This window comes from Syngnathus typhle, linkage group LG9 (assembly GCF_033458585.1).
Source record: "Syngnathus typhle isolate RoL2023-S1 ecotype Sweden linkage group LG9, RoL_Styp_1.0, whole genome shotgun sequence".
NCBI classification, from domain to species: Eukaryota; Metazoa; Chordata; class Actinopteri; order Syngnathiformes; family Syngnathidae; genus Syngnathus; species Syngnathus typhle.
In genome coordinates this window covers 7,840,532-7,856,085 of record NC_083746.1, presented here as the reverse complement: position 1 = coordinate 7,856,085, position 15,554 = coordinate 7,840,532, and the positions used below count along the sequence as shown (strand labels likewise).

At 39.3% G+C, this 15,554-nt stretch overlaps 1 protein-coding gene across 4 annotated transcripts in view; it reads right to left on the bottom strand.

The window, feature by feature from the left end:
• The window catches only part of LOC133159515 (partitioning defective 3 homolog B-like), a 75,178-nt gene that overhangs the window by 59,366 nt on the left and 258 nt on the right, over positions 1-15,554 (bottom strand). For all 4 annotated transcript variants that reach the window (XM_061286571.1, XM_061286572.1, XM_061286573.1 and 1 more), the window contains exons 2-6: positions 14,137-14,333; positions 9,859-9,960; positions 4,172-4,325; positions 2,439-2,533; positions 25-77 (exon numbers count right to left, since the gene is read on the bottom strand). In XM_061286571.1, the coding sequence (XP_061142555.1) occupies positions 25-77; positions 2,439-2,533; positions 4,172-4,325; positions 9,859-9,960; positions 14,137-14,253 (521 nt within the window). In that variant the 5' untranslated portion in view covers positions 14,254-14,333. The remainder of the gene's footprint in view (positions 1-24; positions 78-2,438; positions 2,534-4,171; positions 4,326-9,858; positions 9,961-14,136; positions 14,334-15,554) is intronic.

Sequence of the window (15,554 nt, the reverse complement as noted above, 5' to 3'; positions counted from 1 at the left end):
GACTGGCACAGTGCACATACTGACCTGTCACTGAAGGCATATTTGACTTGGGGTCTCGCAACAGCTGGACTTGCTGCCTGTCAAGAGACCACACAAACAAGCTGTAGTGACAAAGTGTCCACTGAACAGAAACAAGAGAAAAATCATATCTTTATAAAAATGGAGGGGAAACAGATCATAAAAAGCACATACATTAACAAATAGTTTTGAAGAAAGTTTGCTCAAGTACTGTTCATTTTTTCTCTTCATCATCTATTTTTATACCCCTTATTCTATTTCAAGTCAGGTAATCGGTTCCAATGTTGTGCTTAGTGTATGCTCTTTTGCCACTAGGGAGCAGTATAAAAGAAACATACAGACACAGGAAAAGAAGTTTTACGACCGACTCAGTAAGCTACAAAAATGTTTTTTGCTGGGATAACGAATGATCCTTAGTATCGTTATATTACACATCTATATGTTTTTCCGATATCAGGGTGAGGCTAAAGATGAGCAATGAAAAGAGGTGAGAACATGCTAGCTCCGACAGTGATTGACAGATTACACATCTACTACATATGCTCAGGCTTTGGTGAGTTGAAAAACAATTAACCCGGCCGAGATGCAAATGCCGTCAATTTAGCTTAATGACTGTAGAAGTGGCAGGTAACATTCATTATCCTAACACCTTCATCATATTAGCGCCCATTAAAACACTGTATTAATTGGAAAGTCTATCAGTGCATAATTGTATGTCTCATTTAATCGAGAAATGGCTCTCTGAGGTAATTACAGAGGGCCAATAACTTAGTATGTAACCAAACAGTAGTTTGTAAAATGTCAACGAATAGAAGTTCCGCATGATTCATTGGAGGTATACCACGCACAGAATTTGTATCCATTTAAGATGGGGGGGACGGGAAAAAAAGGATGTTGCTATTCACACATTTGAACCAACGGTGGATGAATAATGCAATCCAACCAAATGGTGCATGAGAAATGGGTTGCAAGCACTTTGTCTTCTAAATCTAACACAAAACAAGTCCATTAAAAAGACAGATGATACTAACATGACTATTTTTTTTTCAAAATATTGCAGTGTGTGGCCTTTTCTAGCTTTTTATGTCGTTCTCATTGCCATACTGACTGTTTAGATTAAGGAGGAAAAAACAAAGAGAAATTTAAAAAGAAACACACTTTAAACAAGGTGACGGACGTTTAATGAGCAGTGCACAGCCTTCGAACCCCAGTAGTATTCCAGGCAAGAGCAAATAGTCCCAGTCTGATTAACACATTGTAAATAGCCTGCCACTGTGCCACACACTAAGCGGAAAAAAAGAAAGAGTTTAAAAAAAAAAGAGAAAGAACATAGAGAGACTCACTGCAAGACATTATTTTCTTTCTCTCGCTGCTCTTGCCAAAAGGCCAAGTGAAATTTTGAACAATTACACAGGGCCATTACCTCCATCTAAACCTGTTAGATCAGACGGACAATAGCCAGGATAAAAAAATAAAATAAAAAAAATAGCATGAGCAAGGATACGACATGTAAACAACGTGCCTTGCAAATCAAGAGAACAGAAAGGAGACATGTTCTTATCTCTCCTCAGGGAGACTTTGGCAGCAGAGCAAGAATTGATGCAGGCCGTCCACCGACATCCCCGAGCTGGTGCTGTTTTATAAGAAGGGATAAGCTAAAATCCATTCAAGTCGACGTGCAAGCCGAGCGCCCTCCCCTCGTTTAGCTCTCTCTTTCACAGTCATCAAGGTTATTGTGCTTTGCGGCACACTGAATGACCCTCTATGATGGCAAAAAATCTATTTCCTCTCTCTAACCACACACATAAAATTCTGGAGAAAGAACGACACTGATCGCTTTCTGTTTGTGCCCTAGAATTACATGCAGGCGTGATATGACGACGTGATGGTTAAAGTCCTTTGATTACATGTTCATCAACTTGGGTTGGAACCGAAAAAGCATCGGCTGGATTTACACGGTTCAAGTGACACAATTGCGATTTTAAAAAGATATAGATAACTGTTTTTGTTGTCGGAAATATGTCACATCAGTGACAAGACTTGAACCACCTCTAAGAACGACTTGAACCGCACTTTGCTCTACAGGGATTAAATGATAAAAAAAAAAGAATATTTGTCCAGTGAGAAATCTCAAGAGGCTCACCACTCAGGAGCCCAATCAGGCATGGAGAGCCTTTCAAAAGACATCTCGTGGGATTTGCTATGTCCAACCGTGCTGTGACATGAACATAACAAGTACTCACAAGTGAAACGATCACAAATAATAATTGTGCAAAATCTAATAGTCTGAGATAATGCGGTTCCTCCAAAATACGCGTGCGGATCTGAGAGCAACCCTTAGTCATCAAACTGATTTACTCTGTCTATAGACTCACAAATGATGGGTCTAGATTTGAGGAGAAGCTTGGTCTACTCCTTACCATCACGGAAGCCTCTTCGTGGCGGGAGGGTTCGAGCTCTGTTGACTGAGCGCCGAGAGCTGAATCACTGCTGCTTCTAACCAGCAGGGGGGTGTCTGTGAAAATGCAAGGGCGGAAAGGATTTGTTTAGACCCAACAGCGATAAGGTGAAAATCTGCTATATAAAGTGACCAGAAAAAAAAAAAAAAACATTCAACTGTAGCTCTTTTTTTTTTCCCCCCGACATGTAAGGGCAGTGCACGTAATGTAAAAACCAGTGGGGGGTGCTCATTGCTCCAAATGGTTGATGTGATGTGCAAAATCTGTGCATGCATTTAGGTGACATATGACTGCGTCTCTCGTAGCACATTTCATCAGCCTACTGCATAATAAAAAAAATCATTGAATAGGAGCTACAGTGTAGCAAAATAAGGGTAAAAAAAAAAAAAAAAAAAGCAACATGAGCTATCGTGAAAGATCTGTACTCTTTCATCATAATCAATTCATATAGCGTACAAACTGTACATGAAGACCTTGGCGAGTCTCACGGTTCCGTTGGGAACTGGATGACAAAGATTTGGATGACGTTATATGAGTGAACGGCCGTGAACAAATGACAAATGATATTTGTAGGGTCGATTATTGATTGTGACAAAATGGACCCTCGGTGCTCTTAAGACCGTCTGGGGGTAAGGATTACATCAATGCCATAATCAATGTAACCCAACTCCCCATTGAATGGCACGATAAAGGAAGAGGACAAAAGAGGTATAAATACTTGGCTCAAATTGGCTGCAGTATGCACGAATGGGGAATGAAAGCGGGATTAATTTGAAAAGACATTGAGTGCGATAACAGCACAAATGAGTCGCTAACAAGGCACACAAAAGTCATGGATTTTTCCTCAGGGGGTTTTCAAGATCTATTATTATTATTATTCTAGGTTGGTCATATAATGTTGGTCTCAGAAAATACATATCAGAAGAAACATGATGGCTAAAAAGGTGAAAGACAACAAAGATTTGAAGAGACAAAAAAAAAAAAAAGAGTGTTTGGAAGACAAAAGTTCTTCTGTAGTATGAATAGTCGAGTCGGGCCTAACGCTGACCTCACACTGACAGTAATAGTCTCCAGTGCGCTGTTACCTCTAATCTTCCATGACAACCACACATTACCTCTAATCTCTCCTGCCAGGGAAGCGTACTGAAACAGACTAAACTTCCCGTGTCTGGATCGAACAGCCGCGGCATCCTCGCAACCCAGGAAAGTTTAACATCCTCAAATGCCGCTGTATCTGGGATGCTGGTTTCTATTTTTATTGACTCATTTCATAGATTTTTTTTGTCTACTTCATCTTCATATATGTATATAAGTCGCTCCTGAGTATAAATCGACGCCCCCCCCCCACCCAAACTATGAGAAAAAACGCGACTTATAGTCCGAAAATTACGGTATATTGAATCTGGATAGATTCACAGTCATCAAGGTCTTGGTAATCCACCCAGGTTGAATCAAGGCAACTTACTTGTGGAATTTGTTCAGTTTTTTTGTCTTGTTTGCCCAAACATGTTCCAAATTGTCCTCAGGATGTTATTTTGAAGAAAATAGACATTTGTTTGCTTGAAATATTTGATTGAAATAAAACATTTGAATCATGACTATAAGACGTCATGGGACAGACAATCAAGTATTTGACTCAATATAGGCTACTAGTCAAATTCAAATCCTTCCTCGTCATTTTCTCCAATACTCACTTGACTTGAGAGCCGATGAATTAACTTCTATCTCTCCTCCCGTGATTGGCTGGAAGACAGACAACTCAGCCTGGTAGCGATCATGGCTGGGGGCGGGGCTTGGGTTGGCGGCATCCCTCTCCTGGGCTTCCTGTTCCTCATACACAGCCATCAGCTGACATAAATAGAGAAAAACATCATCATTTTCCAACATTCTTCAAATACACAGAAAGCCATAAGCTAACTTTACGCTTTTCCAAGCACACCACAACAACCGACGTATTTCATCAAACTAATGAAAGTACTTTTTTAAACAAAACCTGTTGCTTAGATTTTCTTTACGTTACCTTGTGAATGAGGACACTATAAAGGACGTCCAAGGAGCCCAGCATTCCAATGAGAGTGTGTGTCAATTCTACTTAACAACTGCCTCCATTTGTGCGCGTCCTCTCCATGTGTGCGACACGGGGCTCCTGCTGGCCTTGTTATATAGTGGAATCCCTCTCTATTGAATAGACCACTGAGTCTGCGTTTAGCTGAACATGGGACAGAGCCGGTCAACACTGGGTTCTAGGGGCCTCCACACAAACGCTGAATAGACCTGTGTTTGTGTACATGTGCGGGCTCTGGGTGTTTGTGCCATAGGTATAGTGGAGGAGAATAAAGAAACCAGAGGTTGCCAGTAAAGCCAGTGCCTTCCTGTGATGCACGGTAGATACGGATGAGGGTCACTGCACTGGCGGGAATTTGGCACCTTATGTATGAAATGCTGACATTCCCCCACAAGTTACAGATGGATTGTTTTGCTCTGATGAACATGTTTACTATTTACGGTGAATTAGTGTAGCAGGTGTGTGCTGAGTAACATTTAACATAAATTTGAAGGGAGGTAGTTTTAAACACAGCCACGGCTCTATTTTAAAGGGGGGGTGTACACTTGTGCAACCACAGTTGTTTATTTTTACTTGTACTTGGGAATTTCTATTAGTTGGGTTGTACAGTTTACAGTTCAATTTAATTAAAGAAAGGTCGTTACTTATCAATACTTATTTTGGTCTAATTTTTAATCGCAAAATCCTGGCATTTGAAAAGGGGTGTGTAGACTTTTTATATCCGAGTATGTTCTTGAATTTATTTTCACTACTAAAAGGACGGTAATCCTTTCAAGATGTTCCGAGAAAGTGCACTCACTCCGTGTCGTGACGCAATTTGTTTTTTTTAACCTTGTCAAAAGAAACAGAACCAGGAGTGAAAACCACCGACTGTTTCAGAACTGAGATCGTGAACTATCACCGTGAAAGCATCGAGCGGTACCTTTGTTAACTAAAAGCTTGAGCTAAGGTCATATCGGTAGTGGTGTGCAGTCGATTAACTTGAAATGAAAACGTTTCGATACTTATGTGAGGTCTCTACAAGTTTTGAACTATGGCGTCATTTCTTTTCAAAAATAAAGACCACCTTTTGTCATCCACTGCAAATTTCAATCGATTATAAATCTTTTAAGAGGACTTTGGTGTCATCTTTTTTTTTATGCAACCAATAGTGAATATGATTGCTTTTTCTCTGCAACATTGTTAATTATCCAACAACCTTTCTTTATCACCTGTAAAGCATCTCTAAATTAAAAAGAAATGTTACATTTATTGATCCCAACACAACAATAATAGGGAAGATAACGTGTCCTCCAGGGCTGACATTAGACATTAGAATTTTATCACTCGGTGGCACAGGCAAACAAACACAAACACACACACACTCAAAACACAAAAGCCCCCTAGCACCACCTAGCTCTACGCCAGCATTACTGCAGTTAAAATTACTCGATATATTTTAAAATGGAACATTTTGATGTGATTCACTCGAATCTTTTGAATCAAATACGATTTTCTGATTCGAATCAATTATTGTTACAGCCCTAATGCATCCATTTTATGTAACACTTAATATAGATAAATACATCAAAATAATCCAGCAGACGTTACCTTGGTTAGGCAGGTGAAAATGTGTTGCTTACACATGCTCAATACATTCGGTGTCAGAAAAGACGATTGGTAATCTGCTATTGTAAAACCTCACAAAGACTTCCTCCTAGTGTGTGTAGATCACAGACGGCCATATGGAACAGCATTATGGAGACTCATGTAGCCCAGATGGACACATTCTGTGCAGCTGATCCAAATATTCAACAGAAGGCATCCGAGGGCCCTTTCACACAAGCGAACTCTAGTCCATTTCCCCACATTTGGTCTGGTCCACTTGGAACCACAGCAAATAAACTCTTGGGCACACCAAATCAATCAATTTTGTATGTAGCCTAAAAAAAAAATGGTTTATCTTAATTACACAAAGGTTTAGTCGACATCTCCCAATCCTATTCACAGTCATCTTAGCCAGCATTCCTTTTCTATAGCCTCTCTTTTTCCGAAGCTCTTATCTCATTCAATTACCTCGCTGCACAACAATGTATGTCTGAGTAGCTTTTGAAGTTGGAATTGCTTTCTGTCATGTGTCACTGATTAGAAAAGGCTCCGACCCAAACGTCGATGACACGTAGTGGGGGCATTTTTGTGCTGCTTTCATGGATTGGAGGGTTTGCCTATACGATACTAGAGGTCTTTCTAGATTAGTACTAGAAGTCTTTCAAGATGAAAAAACATTCTACTTTTTAATGTCCACCATTTACCAAAAGCTAACATCTGCAGGTAAAGACCGATTGCTACTATGTCAGTCGCGAGGAACAAGTGAAACGTCGTGGCCGGCTTATTATAATGTATTATCCGATTATTATGCTAAAGGCCGATTGCTACTAAATCAGTGGTGAGGAACAAGTGGCCGGATTATTATAACGTATTATGCGATTATTATGCTAACGGCAAATTTATAGACGGCTTAAATGAGACAAACATTTGTATTTTTATGCCGCTGGGCCAGTGACAGTTTGGGCATCACGTATGTTCTAAATATCATAAAGCCTGCACTCCTGTACACTCACAAAATTGTCATACCTGTGAAAAAACAAGCTAAAACTTCCCTTACTCAATAAATCACAGATTTTTTCACTCCCTTCTCTAGCTCAACTTCCGTTTTTTTTGTTCGCTTCATTCTGCATGATTTGATAGAAGAAGTAATTTCTCACTCCACATCCTGAATCACCTACTCGCATTTGGTCATGCTTTGCCCCCCCCCCCCCTACTTCATTCACCGTCTCTTTTACCTTATCTTCTAATGAATTCAATCATGTTTGAGTCACATCTCGGCGTGACCAGTCCTGATACATATGTTGACCTCTAGCTAGAAAACATGGGGGGGTTAATTGAGTCAAAGCGTTTACTCTACAGGAGAATGAGCCGAAAAGCCAGAGAGATTAAGAGACAGCGGCAATCGGTGCATTAAGAGAGTCCGAATGAGACAAATAGGTGCAATTTGTAAGAGCATATGAGAAGACGACGCAGGAGAGGGAGCACGCGGAAAAAGGGGTTAATTGCTGGCGTGAATGGAATGTAACACACTGGGAGGCAGGTCATTAAAGAAGCGAGGAGGAGACGGTGAAATAAAGTCAAATGTGGGCTTGATGGGCACAGTGTGCTTGCGATGGGTACAAGGTGACAGCGACAAAGAGCCAATCAGCAAGCTACGGGAGATTGATTTTAAGTGATGAGGAGAAGGGGTTAACAGGGTGATTGGAATGAAACGGCGTGAGAAGCTGATAGGGTGAAAAGGAAACGGTTAATTATGAAGATAATAAACGATGAAGCCTCTACTCTTCATGGACCTTAACTCTTAATTAAAGAAACAAAGCTGCACCTGAGGTCCACCCATAATTGATGGATGCATGAAATAGGAGTGTGTTTTTGTGCAAATTGTTTTGATGAAGGAAGCCCACCTCCTCATGGGTTTGTCACGGTGATTAATTATCGTAATAAAGTATCTCTAAGTGGGGTTTGTTAAAGATGACAAAGAACTGGTCTTTTATATCGCTAACCCATCTGTCAGTCATGAGACAGGCCTGGAGGTAGTGAACACGTCATCGAAACACAAAATGACTGTCGTCGATGATGTATTTGATAAGGTGAACAAAATACGTGATTGAAGTTTGAAATAGCTGACGACTTGTTTGGAAGAACAATGCGCGATGGTTATGTGCTCAGTCTTAGAGCAGATCTCTCTTCCTTGATATATATATTTTTTATAAACGACGATTGTTTTATTATATCACTGGGTTTTAATTAAATTGACTGGTCGATCAAATGTCTTAAATGTGTGTTTTATATACTCACGATTGATGGACAAGATAATTAAAAATGACTAATTGAATATTATATAATATTCAATTTTTATGCTATTAAAATAAAAAATATTTTAAAAAATAATTGATCATATTAATGTTTTTAGCCCATACATAAAGACACAAGGATCCTCTTTAAATTAAACTATTCCAACGTGTGAAAGCAATAAGGCACACCGCTGTCTTGCTCCAAGGTCAATATTATTTTTACAGTCTGGCCACTTGACGTAGAGGGCCGAGATGGCAAAGGTGAGCAAGAAACTGTTTGCGCAGCCACATATTGGGCGTGTGACAGAAACCTTAGAGTGTTTGTCTTTCACGTTCATTCACTTAACTTGAGCAAGCTGACATTACACGAAAGGAAAACAAACAACGCCGAATCGACTGGCTGCAAGAGATGGCATCTCACTTTGTCTAATAGTCATAGCTTGAGGTGGTCGACATGGACGGCATGTCGTATAGTAATTGAAAATAGCACAGTGTGCGCCCTTAATTCTAAATATGCGGTAGCGCTCACAGATAATGAGACTGCTTTGACAGTATTGAGTAACATTAAGGGTCTGATTTACTCATATCCCAAATGGCGGGCGATAAATTGTTTGTTTGCTGTAACAGGCTGAGCGCTGTTGGTGGGCGTGTTGTGTGATTTATTGAGATTGCAATCTTTCACTGAGATCTAAGGTGCTAAATAGGGTGTTTACTCAAAAACGCCATACTTAAAAAAAATAAAAAGAAGAGAGGTTTTCCGCTTTGGGTAGATCTGATGGTTTTCCTCGTTGAACATCTTGAAGAAGACCGGAAGTGCAAAGCAAAGTTTGATGTGGGAACTGGAAGTGTAAAGCAAAAGACGACAGAGGCAGAGTTTCAGGAGCAACTAAGAAGTTGTGTGGATTGTGGAAGGGGAGCTGGAATGTAAAACAGTGTCCCTTTTGGAATGTCACCGCTTGATAAAAAAGGAGCTGATAGCGAATACCCTGAGCAAACTAAAGGGGGAGAGTTTCGGTCTGAGGTGCAGCAGGAAGCGAGGCGGTCAAGTAGGAAGAAAAGAAAAAAAAAATCATCTAAGCCAAAGGCAGTAGGAGTGAAATTATAGTGTGAGGAGAGCCATTACGTGAATTATAGCCTGAGCTAGCACCTAGTGGTGGGCATCCTGAGCTACCCAGCTCACTTGTGGAGTGACAGTACTTCACTTAAGACTAGAAAATACAAAAACAACCTGCAAGAAATAATTTTATATTCATAAATTTTGAAGACATAAAGTTGAGATACAAAAATATATAATGAACCTAAATCGTGTGATATGAATGTTACAATAGTATATGCAAATGTATTCATCACTGAAAAGCGTGTTCACTGAATAAAGGGATTGTGAAAATTAAAAAAAAAAAAAAAACTTAATTGCTAAGGTCATGCAAGTTCTTACCTTGTCCTTGTCCTCTACAAGATCACTAAGAATATCATCAGGGTCGAGAATCCCTCCATCGCAGTATTCGACATGATGTGTCCGAACAACAAATTCCCCTTCCTATGCAACAAAAGGTTAAACACAAGCAAGTCAACAATACGCAAATTGCATGGAACTGTTTCATTCACAAACATTACAGCTTCCAAGTTGCTGTATGAATCAAAATGTTACATGATGTTGGATCATGAAATCCGTCTTACGGGGCCAGATGTCTGTGGTTTTCATAAAACTCCCAAGACAAACAGGGCGGGTCTCAACTATCCACATCACTACTGTTTTACAGTCCTTCTCAGCTGCCATAGTAAATACGGAAGACGTCTGAAGTAAATGTTAAATTGGAGTGTAACCGTCACATGAACTCTCTGAATAGCGTGTCCACTGAAGTAAAAAAAAAAAAAAAGTTGGAAAATGACACAGCAACCGTTACTCATCCGAGCTCAGGAGACATCTCATCATTCCACACACAACCCGGCCGGCACCACGTGGTGATTCGTAGTTCATTTAGCTCAAACTACCATTAGATAAAGGAAGATAAAATAAAAAATAGACGTATAGATTGTTTCTAAACTTAACACATTAAGTTGGATCTAATGTTTCCGAATACCTGAAGATAATTCTTATACTGTACGTAAATTAGACATGTAGATATAATTCCAGGCCACTAAAACTGGGCAACGCCTTAGAAAAAAAGCTAAGCCGGATAGATAAAAGCCTCTAATAGCACACAACAAGCACACAACTTCCTGGTAACTCCCCAGAAAAAAAAAAAAAAAAAATCTTCTAACCACACGCTCTATATTCATTATTTCTCGGCTTTCAAAAGTGGAATTAATTGATCTACACTTCTATAAATTCCCAAGATTTGGTACAGTTCTTCCACGACCTGTCCAATGTCCATTCCTTATTGAATTTCTTCTCACTTTTTACATTTATATAAAAAAAACAATGTCAGCATTTCAAAAGAGGCCACAGTTGCTTTTCATTCATCGTGTAAATTGTAAGAAATCCAAACCAACAGAACCAAGATAACATTGAAGTAACGATTCCATTGCATTTAAATGTGCAAAAGCAAAGTTGTTTTTATAGTCCCAATAGGAGAGTTGGGTGTTTTTTAAATATGGCACAAAAAAAAAATACTCCAAAGTATGATGAATCACAGAAGCAGATGTTGTGGAAATTGACAAACAACCAGCGAGCTGTCTCAGCGACTCTTTAAAAAAAATTATAATTTGCATAGCCCCGAGAAGGATTAAAAGATGGACATCTACACACAACAACATCTGATTTACTCCATCGAGGAGGGATAAAATTGAGAAGAGAAAATACAAATACACAAGATGAAAATGGCAAAATGGCAAAAAGGTTTACGCTACGTTTTAGATGAGACTAAATTATTAAAAATTACGCTGAAATAAGAACAGAGGGGAAAACACAGCAAATTGCTGCCAACACATGTGCTCAAAGAAGCGTTACATTCACCGAGACAGGGAGAAAACTAGACCCCGAGATTTAATCAACACGAGAGACTGCAACGTCAGAAACAGAAGCAGAAAAACACACCTGGAGAACGTCCGTCTCTGGGAACATTTACACGAAAGCTCATAGAATAGATCAAGGATGTGATTTCATTTTATTAAAAAAGCCCAAAAAGTAATTAGAGTCTACACTGATCAGGCATAATATCATAAATTATACCGTAAGGTTTTAAAATTGTATGAGAATATAATATTACCGCCGTGTCATAAATTATTAAAAAAACACCTCCAAGTAAAACGCCAAGTAGTGTTGAGAAGCTTCGCAAATTGAAACCTGCAGGAAATATTATTCAAATATTACACGAGAGTGTCGTGCTGCTTTTACTTTTTCGTCAGATGTCATTAACGGCAACTCAGGATCTAATTCATTACAGGCCACGTCTTGTGTTGTTTTAGTGCTAATTTGGTGTTTAACACAAATGATATTTAGACGACTGCTAACGGGTTTTGTTCATGCTAAAATGAAGTGGAAGAGAAAGGGTGATAAATAGCACGATGGGGCAAAACACATGGGAGCACTGGGCATGGCGAGATGAAGAGGCTAAAATAGAAATGGGGAAAAGAATGAACACGACGCGGACGTCTCGCTGTCAAGCCAGACTGAGGTCGTGCAGCCAGACGGCTGGTGTGTTGTGGAAATAACAGCCGGTACATATAAAAGAGGTCACGGAGAAGATTTGGTTGTTTGATGGGAGGAGCAGAATTGCTGCCCTGAGAGCACCACTGGGAATCAACAAGAGTCATAAAGGAATCATTTGCATTTTACACCGACTCACAACTTAAGCGCAAACGAGACACGCGCTCTCCTGTCTGGCACATCGCAATTCAAATCAGATACGCCTTCAATTTTTCATGCGGCAATTATAAAGAGCTGGACCTCTGCGGCTTTGGCAAAAGGTTTCCGATGTGGAAATCACAGTCCTTTTACGATGTTGAATATGACAAAGATTTGAATAATTTTAAGGCTTCGGGGGGAGTGGGAGGAGGTTGTGGACTGGAAATATTCTTAGAGCCATGTTGCTTCATAAAAAGCTATTTTCTGTAGTTCATAAAATTCTTTATTAGTATAAAACTGACAATAAATGTTATGACTGATGTAATTTCAGACGATTGGCCATCTCGTTGGAATGTATAAAATCAATAAACGCTATAAAAGTTTAAAATAATTTCAAATAAAAGGAACGAGAATAAGTAAATATGGCTTTGTAATCCTATGATTAAATTGGATTTCTTATTTGTTGCATCATTCAGTGACATCACACCAATAGCAGAAGGTGATTTGGGGCAAAGCGCTTGTTAATACCAAAATAACTAAATAAAGTGAATGTCAGCAAGTCCAAGTAAATGCTCAGATTTCATTTTTGAATTACAACCACTGTAAATGAGGAATTTTAAGCTGGAAAATATTCTAACAAAATGGAGGCCGCCATTCTGTGCATGACTTAGCCTTATTTAACATCATTAGCTACCCTAACTAAACTAACTAAGATGCTCCATTTACTTGTGATGGATGACAACGAGTCAAGGAGAAGCATGAGGTGAGTGATCGAACAGACTCCATCCCGTCCGTCTCCTACGGTCGAAACTCCTGCAAGACGCTAAAGTGACTCATTCATCTCTGCTGTCATAAAAAATCTTTTTAGAGATATTTCCTCGCCATAGCGCCACCACTGTGCGCTCGGTCAGTCAAGCCAAACGTGTGTATCGCATTTTTTTTTTGAATTTATTCAATCATTCAAATTCAAACATTTTACTTTGATGTTTGCACACAAGCATTCTTCCGCTTCACTTTACGTATGCAAATTAAGGGACGAATACATTTTACACTGCGGATTTAACGCAATTATATCCCGCACCGGTCTAACAAAGTCAGTCTTTCTCTTCGTCTTTTCAATCTAATTACAGCCTGCAAGATTTCATTGCTTTGACAAGAAAAAACAAGAAGGTGAAGTAACACGTGCAACCAGACGCTGCATGCGGAAGTTATTGTGGACAAGGCAGAGGAACTACTGCCAATTACTTCAACAAATGAGGTTAGTGATTTACCGTCCAGTACTAAAAGTATTACTTTATTCTCATTATAGGCATCAGGTTTGAAATTTGAGCAATATTTTATCGAGAACTTACAGGAATGCATTTATATTTGCATGTAGTGTGGAGTTCTGCACTTCCATGTAATGTGAATTTGGGCATACATTGGAATATTGAGCATGACTTCATATACTTTATACATACATATATATATATACATATATATATATACATATACATATATATATATATATACATATACATATATATATATACATATATACACATATATATACACTATATACTACATATATACACAAACACATACTACATATATACGCAGATACACACATTTATACAAACACATATGTACATGGGTTTTTTTTATGATTACTGTTTATAGCTAACAAGAAACTGAAATATATCTTGAGAAATTCACTTTTCCACAGTATTCCTATTTACTGACATGGGTAGTTAAGAGTTGCAGTCACAAGAAGAACCTGTGTTGTCCTCATGCAAAGAAATAAATAAGAGTTGCAGTCACAAGAAGAACCTGTGTTGTCCTCATGCAAAGAAATAAATGTATTTTGAGTTTGTTAAAAGAACAGTGGTCAAATGTCATATGCTTAAATTGATACAGTGAGCAAGTTCCGAGTTGACACAAAAGTACCTGTTCCAGCAGTTTTCTGTATCGTTGGGTGGCTTGTTGGATGAGGTCCCTCACGGTCCATCCATCTTTACAAGGAACCACCACACCCGTCTGCCCAAATGTCACTGTCACTTTCATTGTGGGATTCTTCCCCGAGGTTTTGGGTGATGGCAGGAGAGCTGTGTTGCAGCGGATGAAACTGCAGAGTAATAGAACACCTAAAGGAAGCAAAAGCAGAGCAAGGGGAAGGGAAAGTCAGCGAGTTGTGGTGTACATGGAACTTCCAGTACTGAGCAGAATGATCTGAGCTTGTGTGAAAGTTATTGCAAAACTACTTCTGACAAACACCGGTGGGTTGCTGTTGGAAATGGGAACCGTGACTCTTTTTTAAGATCTTTTTTTTAATGAAATGTTTTAACACGGTTACTATTAGCCATGTTTTGATTTGATAGAGTGCTACATTTTTTATGTACTTATCACAAACCTTTGTGTTGGTGAATTTGTGTTCTTTGATTGATGGAATATTTATTTATGTCAATGGGAAAAGGATGATTGGAGTGGTTTGAGTAACAACAACGGTCACGGAACAAATTAAACTCATCTCAAGGAACCGATGTAATGTGGTTGCATAACTGTGCACACCCTTCCATAAATGGGATGGGGCTGTGTTCAGAATTAGCCAATCAAATTCAAACCCATGTTAAACAGCAAATACCATCTGTTGCATTGAACTAACTGTTCGGAATTTCTTCCTTGTCTAAGGCCAAGTTTCAACTAATGCAAAACAGCCCCATAGATGCTGCATACAATCTTGTTGCACTGTTAAGCCATTTTATTTGCGACAATTATGCCTTTGTAAATATGGGCCGAAAACATCAAAGTTGCATCCATCCATCAATAAGGCATTGCTTTTTTTTTTTTTTTTTTTTTTTTTTTACAACAAAATGGGTGCTTTGGCTCACAAAAGTTCACAGCTGCACTCAGACTGTACTTGCACACTTCAATCTCCAAAAATCACATTTTAAACCTTCACATATTGTTTGATGGTAGACATTGCATCTCAGTTCCTTCTTTGCATGTTTGGGGTGCACCATTTGCACCATTGCGCTGCACAATACTGTCCCGTGTTGTGTTTAGTTGCCCTGGCAGAGGTTTGTATCATCTGCGGTGGGTTATTAGCTTCGTAACGTAACTGTAAACTAGCAGCGCTAACCTAACGCGCCCAGCAAATGCGGCATTCCGTTACAAGCACCAAAGGTATATGTCAAACTGTCGCTCTCCCATCTGCCAGTCGAGGGATCGCATTCGGTATATGTCAAACTGTCGCTCTCCCCGTCTGCCAGTCGAGGGATCGCATTCAAAAGTTGGAATTTCGCGTCATTTCAGAACTTTCCCATCCGATCGAGGAGCCCGATTCCTGAGCTAGCTCTTTTAGCTAC